Source organism: Mixophyes fleayi, chromosome 9 (genome assembly GCF_038048845.1).
Source record: "Mixophyes fleayi isolate aMixFle1 chromosome 9, aMixFle1.hap1, whole genome shotgun sequence".
Lineage (NCBI taxonomy): Eukaryota > Metazoa > Chordata > Amphibia > Anura > Limnodynastidae > Mixophyes > Mixophyes fleayi.
Genome location: NC_134410.1, coordinates 72,647,849 through 72,659,935, shown reverse-complemented (window position 1 = coordinate 72,659,935; position 12,087 = coordinate 72,647,849). Strand labels below are relative to the sequence as shown.

Genomic DNA, 12,087 nt, shown 5'->3' with positions numbered 1-12,087 from the left:
CAGCTATAAATCATTAGGTATGCTGCTAACTTAACTTTCACTGCAGTGTCATACAGCTATGTAAGTTTATTTTTAGTCTGAGTCAAAGGGTAGATCCTGGTTCATGCAAACATATTCAATTTACAAAATATCAGCTCCCACAAAGTAAGGATTATTTACAGTTACAAACTGTAGAGTCCAATGCAAAAAATAGTTTTTTTAAAAAATATTGCTCCTGCTTGTGACCATATGCATACTAAGTCATGCAGCCCCCCCCCACATACACACACGCACTCTAGTCATTCTAGTTGACTGCATTACATTGACTACACTGTTCCCAGTTCCCCATGTCCAGTGGCGCACGCAGGGGGGGGTCTCTGAGTCTCCAGAAACCCCCCCTGCGCCAACTAACTGGCCACCATAGCGGCACTGTCCTATACAGCAGCCGCGGTGCTGTCAAAGAAGCGTCCGCGGCGGTGCTGTATTGTATAAAGCACCGCCGCGGACGCTTCTTTGACAGCGCCGCGGCTGCTGTATAGGACAGCGCTGCCGAAACGGAGCTGCTGCGCATGCGCAGCAGCTCTCTCTCGTGTTTTTTTTTTGGGGGGGGGGGTTTGGGCCAGGGGGGGGGAAACCGCCCCCTGACAATCCTGTGTGCGCCCCTGATGTCTGCTGCCTTGGTGTTGTTCTCAATTCTTTCCTCTACAAATCTAGTCCCTTGAGCTTTCATGCTGCCATCTCCAGAATATACCCCTATACCACTCTGTAAGTTATCAAACGCCTTATCTATTCTCTCATTATCTTTGGCCTTGACTACTGCAACCTCATGCTATCTGTCCTTTTCTTGACCAGTCTATCCCTGCGACAATCTATTTTAAATCACTGCACCAATCTGCAAATCCCTACAATGGCTCTGCATAACCTTCAGAATCCAATTCAAGCTACTCACCATCACATTCAAAGTCCTTACCGACACTTCACCCTAATACATTTCTGTCCTTGTCACAAGAGCCACTATCTCACATCCGCATTGAACTGCCTGTGATCAGCATCTTGCCTCGTTTCTGATAACCATTGGTTTACTCCTGCCTCCAAGTGTTCCATGCTGCTCCCCACTTATGGAACTCCCAAACATGCTTAACTAGACTCTACTCCAATCTTTTTCCTTTCAAGCACTCTCTCAAAATGCACAGCTAAGAATTCAATTTTGTGTCCCATATTTTATGCACACATTCAGGTCACAAATTTACATTCAACTACTACAAACAGAAAAAGACATGAACCAAGTATAGGAATTTCCAGTAAAGTCTATATTAATTATTTCTTCCATTTGTTAAATGAAATAGCTATATTAAAAATGTATCATATTATTTCCTTTAAATAATAGCATTCTTCTTTTCCCTGGCCCCTTATTTACATTTAAGGACTAGTGCATCCAATATTTATGTGCTCATTTGTGAGCAGCGAGGTGAAGACCAGTAATACGTGATATGTGCACTTCAATAGAGGGTAGGGGCAATATTGAGGAGAGAAAAGACCTGCCTGCTCAACTCAGAAGCTCCAAGTCATCAATTTTAATTTGCAAATGTATCTTTTAGGTTTACTGTTCCTTCAATATGGTGTGTGGTTCACTATGTGTTTCTGTTTATGCCATATTCAAATGCTTGGTAACCTCATACATATCTCTTTATTTTATTCAGATTGCCCGTGAGCTGCACCAGTTTACATTTGATCTGTTTGTGAAGGCACAGATGGTGAGCGTGGATTTCCCCGAAATGATGTCTGAAATCATTTCAGTGCAGGTCCCCAAGATTCTGTCTGGTAGAGTCAAGCCCCTCTACTTCCACAGTTCATAAAAGGCTTCCTTGAGCCATTTCCCTTACCCCTGCAGTGTGCCTTAAGGGTCACCGTGTACAGATATGCAAAATGGACTCCACCTCCAGCCTTCACCATGCCATGCCAGAAAGGCATGACCACTACAACCTGCTTGTATACAGGACAGTTGTCATGAGAGCTACATCTTACATATGTGCTATGTAACTGACCCACGGATCACAAGAGGACAAACCTGAGTATCATTTTGGTTTTACTAACAGACTACAGATGTTGTGTCTCTTTTGGAGAATAAATTGGTACTTTGGGGGGAAATATGAGAATCACAAATTGAGTTCTGTGCATATGAATATCTATTTGTCATACATGTCAGTTTATACATCAGTATATACACAGAGTAAAAAGCAGTGGAGGGGAATGCAGAATTCCTATTTTTTTATATACAAAACTGTACACTAAGAGCATTTATTCTCCTGGCTTCAAACCCTGGGCAAAATGGCAAGGCCTACTTTAACCGTGCCCATTTCCTCTGATAGATTCAATGCTGATTATGTGATCTGGCTTTCCAGCCAGGAGACTTGGGGCTACATCAAAGCCAAAGGAGTGATTGAGTACTTCAGCCTGCATTGAAACAACACTCTGATACATGACCCTCTGATTGAGAACCACAGCTGTACTTATACTGCTGACTGATGGTGAAGGGGATAAGGAGAGAGGAAGTATTCAGATGATACACATAACTGCTTTAGGAATAAAACCTGCAGCATTTCAGTAGCAGCCCCTCTCATAGAGAATGGTTTACTGCACTTGTTCTTCTAGATATATGCTAGATTCTAAAGATCCAGGCAGAAAAATTGCACACTATGGCATTTTAAACATTTTTTTACCATCAACATCTTACATGGGCTTCTGTCAGGAAATGGGGTATTTTTTTCAGTATATTATATATTCATCACATTTTTTGGTTCACATATATGTTTGCTCTACATAACTCAGAATTGCAGATGAACTAATCATCTAAATGAGTATTCCACTTTTTAGATGTTTTCAAGTATTTTTAAACAAACGTACACTTTTATCTTTTTTTATCAAACCTTATTCTGCTCTCAGCTACAAGTGACGTTTTTCATGTGAAAACTATCGCACCACTCATATCTCTAGACACACAAGCTTACTGAGTAGCAGTTATATGGTTAAAATCCCAACTGCCCTAAATATTGTATTTATAGTACTGTCAATAGGCAGGGACAGAGTTAAATAAATGAAAGCCCTACATTCCACACAATCAATCTTTTATAAAGAAAACCCTACATTTAATTTATAAAAATAAAATAAATATATTAAATAAAAATTAAAATATAATTAATTAAATGCATACCAAAGTTGCTAGTTAGTATTATAGTTATATCAATATGGTACTTTCATTGGTCCCAGGACACCTTTATAAATGTCCTCTCTGTCTTAACCAAAAAGTAGACCTGTAAATCGAGCTTGGAAATACATAGTAAAAACTTTACTTTTACAGGCCACCAAAACAAAAATATAAGTTGATCCATATGTCAAGGAATCTTGTAGCATTCACAAATGTACAGTATATGGAAAACTTCCCAAAGCAATGACATATCCAAATGCTATACTTACCACTCTTCTTTATAAATTGTATTATAGAAGTACAATAAACAGAGGTGCATACAGTTCAAATAGTACTATTTCATATGAAGAGCAACCTGTTGATAGATTATGGTGTTCTCCAATATCCAACATCTGGATAATGATATTTAAATGTATTTTAATTATGAAACACTACTTTTAAAAACCACCTCAACATATAACTCATATGTTCCGGTGTTGCATCTTCATTGGATAATACAAGACCAGGAAGTTCACAAGATGTGATGCTAAAGTGTATATAACACATCATTTCAGCACCTCAGATCACATGTAGGATATAAACATAAATACCACCCCTCCTTTCCTATCCTGTGAAAATGGTATTCTGTCATAAATGGACCTGGTCTGGCCAGATACACAATTATAGCTCAGATTTAATGGTTTTATCAGCTATAAAACAAGGTATTGCTGAGCCAAAGCCAATGTCTTAGCTTATGCTTTCACATTTTATATACAATAAGAAAATAAGTTGTTGTTTAATCATAGCAAATATAACAGTTGTGCCTTCATTCCCAGCTGTGTCCTTGCATATATCTCAATCTTTTTATTGACATAAGTACAGATAAAGGAACATTTAAGCTAAAGAACATTTTTGGAAAAAAAATGTATTCAAATATATATTTAAACGTTCCCATACTTTAACAAATTATAATAATATATTTTAAATTGTATATATTGTTTTCAATAGATGGATAAGCATTTATATTTTGACCTCTTTTTGTTGGTAAATGTTGTTGATTGGATTTAGACAGGGATGGCAACAAACACCCAAAAATGCAAAAAGCACTAAATTACAACCCTGTTCTATATTTAATTTTGCACTATAATACTATTTCAATAAGTATTTCCCAGCCGTTTTGAGACAAAACAATATATATCTCGGAATTTTGCTATAAATGACAAACTGAATGATAAAGCATTTTAATTTATTGAAATCCCTTTAAACATTTACTTAGAATAAAACACAATTAACTGCTGCTATTAAGCCTGTCAGTAAATGTACTGGTGAGGGGTTAATCTGCTCTCAGTTCAAATAGGGCGTTAGTCTAATTTTTCCTTATGGGGCAGATAAATTGCTTAAGATGACATTTTACAGAAAGAGAATAGAGTTGCACAGCAGACACAACAGGTCACTGTTCTGTAGGAACAGATAAGAGAAGTGCAGTCTGAATTGAGACAAGTGATGTCTGTGGTTTGTGTAAGCTATTCCTTAATCAGAGCCAGTCATAGTTCGATCAGATGGGCAGAAACAGACATGCTGATTGTCAGTGCTGCACTTTAATTGTGTGTTGAAAATACACTAGTTTAATTTGGGCTATGAGCTCTTTTCTCTGTCCATAAGCTTGCTTTCATTACCAACATTGAAGTGCTAGCAGTTCTGAACCTGGACTACCTTAGACTATTTGGATAATCTTCTTTGCAAAGCTACCACTGAGTATAAGATGGGATTCAAAGAACAAGCCCGAATCCTAGAGATTAACCATTTATGCTTTTTTGTTTATTAACATTTTTGTATTTTTGTTAGTTGATGAGCATCTTCAGGTTGCACAGAGACCTGCACTATCAACTGTGCAGTGCTCTGGAACGGAGTCTACATGAGGCAGCACTCAGGGTTCAAAGTGAGGCTATGTGGGTGGCTTTGTTGCAGAGACTTTAAAAACAAAGGGCATTTAATATGTCGAAAGCCAACCTGTTCACATATCCACAAGCATTTGTGCGCTATCTGCAATATATATACATATGTATGTGTATATATATATATATATATATACAAGTTAACCCGTGCATGATACTCATGCATTCTAGTCAAATGAAGCTACTTAAGGTGTTAAAAAGGTTCGTGTCATCTTCATCGCCACACACACGCCGCTAGGCTTTTATATATTAGATAATGCTAAGAATTTAGTAGGTCAGTGTAGTATATAACTCCGCCCAGCAGGTGGCGCTGCAGCTTGAGCACTCCGTCACCCGGTAGTTTTTTCCACACACACACACACTAACACAGCATGTGTGTTCATGAGGTAAAATTACCTCACGAAAATGAGTTTGAGCCCTCAACTCGTAAATTTAGCCTTTACTACCCCTCCCACGGGGGGAAGGGGGGATGATGTAAGTTAACTGATTTCAATATTATAATTTTTTGGTCAAATAATGTCAGTATGCCAAATTTCAGGTCAATTGGATGAGCCCTTTCTGAGAAAATAGTTTTTTTCCACACACTAACACACGCCGCTTGGCTTTTATATATTAGAAGATAATGCTAAGAATTTAGTAAGTCAGTGTAGTATATAACTCCTCCCAGCAGGTGGTGCTGCAGCTTGAGCACTCTGTCACCCGGTAGTTTTTTCCACACACACACACAATGTGTGTTCATGAGGTAAAATTGCCTCACAAAAATGAGTTTGAGCCCTCAACTCGTAAATTTAGCCTTTACTACCCCTCCCACGGGGGAAAGGGGGGATGATGGAAGTTAACTGACTTCACTATTATAATTTTTTTGTCAAATAATGTCAGTATACCAAATTTCAGGTCAATTGGATGAGCCCTTTCTGAGAAAATAGTTTTTTCCACACACACACACACTAACCCACGCCGCTAGGCTTTTATATATTAGAAGATAATGCTAAGAATTTAGTAGGTCAGTGTAGTATATAACTCCTCCCAGCAGGTGGCGCTGCAGCTTGAGCACTCTGTCACCCGGTAGTTTTTTACACACACACACTAACACACGCCGCTAGGCTTTTATATATTAGATATGTAGATATCAAAAAGAGAGCTGAAGTTAATATAACCAAAATGTTGGCGGGACACTACCCAAAGTTAAAATACACACCAGCATAGTTATCATATCCGATATCTTGTCACAATCGCTCTTTTAGCAACAGAGTAATTGGTTTATATAAAAGAATCTGGAAAGAAAACAATAAGAAGTTTTTACTCCATTGTTGTTGTTCACAGTTAAAACTAAGCATAATTAGGCATTTTTGGGGGCCATTTATGAACTGGAAAAATGCAGATGGACAGCGCAGTTTTTATGCACAAGTCTTCATCTTTAAGCATCATGCAACATTTTGCAGATTTACAGTACATCATAGGATGTATATGATATGATGAAGTGAAAACGTCACTTCAGAATACTGCCTTCTATCATTTTTTGACCACCCCTTAATTATTTACAAAATTTACTTCAAAAATACTGCTGATGGGACCCTTATTTAAAGTAAATCACAAGAGTAAGGGGACTGCCTGGCTTTACTTCATGTGTCACGTTGCGTACATTAGGTAACGATATTTAACTATTTTAGTGTATTTTATGTATGCATATAAATATGCTTTCCTATATAAAGTGCTTGCGATGTCATCCCAGTAAAAACATTGTCTGGTGCCCACTGTGCTGCCATCTCAGAGGAGCAGGTGGTAAGAACCTCTCTACCCCATTGATTAGAATATGTTGTCCTGTAATCTCTTCTTTATTATTTAGGTGCACAACTAGGAGCTTTACTGACTAGCCTGCAGGCAGCATGGAACACACTGAATTATACACGGATGTCCAAACAATTGCTTCCATCAAAAGGAGCACCATTTAGCTCCCACTGTAGTGTATACCAACACACTAATCAGGGCAGATACCTGTAAAAACCACGTAGTAATCAGCGCATGATGTCAGGAAAGATGGCGAGATGGCATTTGCACTGCGCCTCCACATTTTTCTATGTACATAAATAGTTGATTGACAGAAGTGTGAAGCATTACCAAAATTTTTGTAAAGATCACTTAGAAATATACTCTTGTGCTCAAAACATAGTTTGTATGAAAAGCATTAAGATTTAACAATAAAACCACCCCTCCCTCCAATAGTCATATTTGAAGCCATATTTCTTATTGAAATTTGCTTAATATTTCATGTTCTCCCTCCAGATTTTCAGGAACCATTTGAGTACAATAAATCCATTGTTGCCAACTGTTCTTAATTTCCAGGCGAAGCCCAACGTTTTAAAGATTTGGTTCTTGAAATGTTTGTCTCTGGAAAAAGTCCCTATTTTGAGTTTGCCCAACTGCACAATACAATCACAAAATGATTCTGCATATATAATGCAATTCTTATTATCTATACTTATCCTCTGTGCTTTTTAAGCTAATATTTATGGAAAGAGAGTTTTTAAAATTCAAAAAGGTACATGTTAGATATAATGACGCAACTTGAAAGATGCACTCTGTCCACCTCTCTCGATCATGGTAACCGAAACCTACTTAGAATGACTGGAGGACAAAGTCCATGTTTCAGGAGGCGCCTGTATAATGAACAAATACTGCATAAGTAATTATAACCAAGTTCCATAAGCATGTAATTATGAGTATTGTAGTGCACCAAGGTCTGTTGAGGCTTCGTCTGTGATGTGTCTAACTGCATCTGCTCGGCAGCAACGTTTCCCTGGAAATTATTTTTAAATATTGGCCACTATGTAAGACAGTGAGCCATTGTGATACCTTTATATTCTTGTTCTCATATGAGAACACCCTGAATAGGTGCCCTGTTTCTATACCCTAAGCTAGATTGCTTTTATTGTCTTTTATATGCAATTTGCCAATGACACTTTGTACAGGTATTTAAAAATTAGCAGAAGTGACTTTACCACATGGGTTGGTTTTTTTTAAGTAATTCTATCTAAACACGTTACATTCATCTTACACCAAAACAGAGTTTTACTGTGTCCCTCTGACCTCCAACTCTTTGGTGCTTTAACTACCTGGAAATACCTTTCCCAAACATTATCCTAATATTTATCAAGCAACTTGTAAATATAATATGGGTAAAATAGGCACTGACTGTCTGCTCAGCTGCATAATAATTGAAAATGACTGCCTTCAACAATGCCTTTATAACAGCCCCATGTCACAGTCTGACGCCTTCATAGTATAGTATCCTAGCTGTGTATTAATGACACTCTCCAGGAGTTGCAAAGTCAGAAATAAAAACACTTCCTATTTACATGTTTTTAATAAATTAGTCCCTGCACCTGTTTTGCAGCCTGAGCTATAGCCCTCCTGAAAAAAATACTTATTATTCTAAATCCTAGGGCTGGGTAATAGGAAGCATATGGAGATTAAGTCATTTTCCTGAGTTAGTGGCTAAGTGGAAGAGTATTTGCAGAGCTGTGTGTTCAGCAATTGCCAACCATCTGCCCAGGTGAAAATAATGCCATGTACATTTCTAAGTCAATTCAAGGGTCAGCCATTGCCTTTTACCTCTGCTTTGCTTAGTGATCTTCATGAATGCAGCACAGTGCCAAATAACTACCTAAGGGGTAAATATATATATATATATATATATATGTATATATATATATATATATATATATATATATATATATATATATACATATATATATATATATATATATATACATATATACAAGATGCTAGCAGCCAACTATAATATACCACATCCTACCTATGTGCTGATAGCAGCTTGTCTGAGAGATGTATGTTACCTATTGCTTACAGTCTGTCCTCTCAATTTGAGGATTGAGTTACACGATTGCACGATACTTACCTGTGTTACATGGTATACTTAGCTTTTTATCTACCTGACATTACACCCCACGCATTTTTATGGGGTCTTTTAAAACTACCTATTTCAGTTGTATCCTCTACCTGAGATGCTTGGTAATGCAACAAAGCAGATGTATTATATCCAGTTGTCAGGTAAACTAACTCCTGTAGTGAAATGGTTGAGGAAATGTATAGCAAGAGTTAAGTTCTGTACATAATGTATGGGCATTGAGCTTGATTCTTAAAGGGCACCGGAACAGAGCAGTGCCTTAACCCAACCCCTACAGGAGTCCTTTGGGCATTGGAGACTTTCTAACTGCAGACTGTACAAGCATCAAGCGTGACACTCTATCTGTTGCATTGTATATGTAATTACTGCAGATGTTACAACAGCTGTTGCAAAACTAATGTTGTAAGGATGCTGTGATATAATGCTTGGTACCTGATCCCCAGGGAACAAAGACTGACAGATCTGATGCTTCAGATGCCTGTTGCCACAAAACCTTTTCTTATGTCCTCCTTCTAACCACACTTTTTCTGCTACTGAGATTTGTAGTTCTCTCTGGTAGTAATAGTTTTAAACCAATACTTAACGCTGTTAGTATTTAGGTCCTGGGGAAATATTGGCTGCTTTATCCTCTAATAATTCTTAGGTGAAAAGAGAGAAGCATAAAATATCAGTTTTTATTCATTTTTAAAATGCTATTGCTGTCATTTTTTAAAGTATGTATATGAATTTTATGTGTAAGTGTAAACATATATGGATTGATATATCTCAGTGTCTTGTAGAAACAAAACTGCATTTTGTCTTTTTATGATTTGGCTGAACTTATAAAGTTGAATGTGATTTCTGCTTTGGTCTGTAAATGTTTTGTACATCCACATTGTGACTCTGAAAACTCTTACGCTGCTGGGCATTTGCAGAATAGCTTCATGTGGTCAGGATGACCTACCTTTTCTCAGAAAAGCAATTAGATTGTGAATATACACGGTGAGATGTGTGGGAGGCTTTATACATATCAAAAATTCCAGAGACCTTCAATTAGAAAACTCACAATGCTACAGTATATACTATATTTGCTGAAACCCTGCAAGAAGAGAGCAACACATCTCAAACAAAAAGGGAAATTAACTTTTTTCATCAAAAAACAGATTAAAAACAAATTATGAAAATAGGGCTTTCAGTGGGTCACATTAAGCCTGATCCAATTGCAGGCCTGTACAACAGGTCCTGTGGCGAGCTCATATATTAATGGCTGGGTAGTTTTCTGACAAATTATCTGAGCGGTGGATAATTACATTGTGATGACAGATTTAGGAGTGCAGCTTAAACATATTTTGGCCAGAGCAGTTTCCTATGATGTAAAGAACAAATGAAGGAGATCAACTCATTGCTTTAGGAATATATTCACTTTATGCTTTTGAACTGAACATATTATTATTGAGACAAAACATATTTTAGTTCAAACTGCAAACACTACCGTGTTTCTCAAATTTAGGTAAATAATAATACATGTCGAGACATTCTTGTACCAATTTAATAAACCATTTTGAGCATGTCTTCTGCACCGTTTAGGGATGTCCCTGGTTTGTAGTGACAGTTGCATGCTTGTTAATGTTGGTTCAGTCTTCTAGATACCTGCCTCCACTGAGTTTGGGTGTAAGTTATAGGTGCACTTCAAAAGATTTCTGAGGTGCAATCATGTAATGCAAGTCAAATTAAATTGAATTGAAACTTTGGGCCTGATTCATTAAGGAAAGTTAAGCAAAAGTAAGTAAGGCAAAACCATGTTGTATTGGAGGGGGAGGTAAATTTTAAACGTGATGGCAGATTTATAGTTTGGGTAGAGCATGTCCTAGATCAAATTTAAAATTCAGTGTACAAATAAAGCTATCAGGTTTTTGTGTGCTACACGAAAAAACAGCCAGTATTTTCGTTATTTGCAAAATAATACACTGATTTGCACCCCTTGCATTGTGACATGGCTTTGTCCATTTTTTGCTTAACTTTTGCTTAACTTTCCTTAATGAATCCGGCCTATTGATCCTATTTACGATTTAAAACAATATAGTATAAAACACTTGCCCTTCCTCTTTCTTTTTGTGAAACATAGGACCGATTTGTTAGTTGAAGCATCTCAAATGAGTGCTGTCCTTTTCCAAATCCCTCACTATTGAGGAGTCTGCTATTAGATTTCAGGTCCTAGATGTCTTATGTGTCTTTTGTAATGAATTTGAGTTCCGACAATAAAAAGCAAAGGTATGTGATAAACATTTTCCACCATACATGAACTTACCACCACACTTAATAATCCTCTGTTTTCTTTTTCGAAAATTGAAAGTAAAGGTTTGTGAATGGTTGTTAAAGTGGAACAAAAAGTTATTTTCTGACATTTTTCTGAAATTTACAGAATTTATGGAGAATTGTTTTGTTAGGAAAGTTAAAAGGCCATTACTTACCTTGCTATCTGGAAGTGAAAAGGCAAATGTTTTTGATGTAAAATCCATTATGTCTGCCATGTTTTCTTGAAATTGTGAGTTGTCTTCTCTTTCACATTACTGGGCAGAAACTCTTCTTCTGATTTTCCAGTGGGCAGTACTGCACACAGGGGCATAACTAGACATTTGTCTGCCCCATAGCTAAAGGGACTCTCATGTAAATGATGCACTTGAGCGTTAGCGATAGTGGTCATGGTCATGACTACCCAAGGGTCAATAACACACACACATGGGACTTTGAGAGGAAAACATTGGTCCTTTAGTAGCAGTAGTTCCACTTTTGGGTGAAGAACACAATGCAAAGTATATGTATACATGACATAACTTACTTAACATATAGCCATTTACAGCTAATGGACCAAAAAAAAGAGAGCGCAAGCATAGAGTGATATTAATAAAAATATACAATTTAATAATCTAATATCAAAATAACACATAAAAAGCACATATAAACATGCATCTCATAGTATAACAAATAATCTGGAGATAGTCTCAATACTAGCCTAGGTAGGGTTCCTAAAGTATGACAATATGGGATCCAAAATGTCAATT

The 12,087-nt window shown here is 37.1% G+C and overlaps 1 protein-coding gene across 3 annotated transcripts in view; it reads left to right on the top strand.

Moving 5' to 3' along the window:
- The window catches only part of AR (androgen receptor), a 327,784-nt gene extending 317,895 nt beyond the window's left edge, over positions 1 to 9,889 (top strand). For all 3 annotated transcript variants that reach the window (XM_075184540.1, XM_075184541.1, XM_075184539.1), the window contains one exon: positions 1,680 to 9,889. In XM_075184540.1, the coding sequence (XP_075040641.1) occupies positions 1,680 to 1,835 (156 nt within the window). In that variant the 3' untranslated portion in view covers positions 1,836 to 9,889. The remainder of the gene's footprint in view (positions 1 to 1,679) is intronic.
- The last annotated feature ends 2,198 nt before the right edge of the window (positions 9,890 to 12,087 follow it).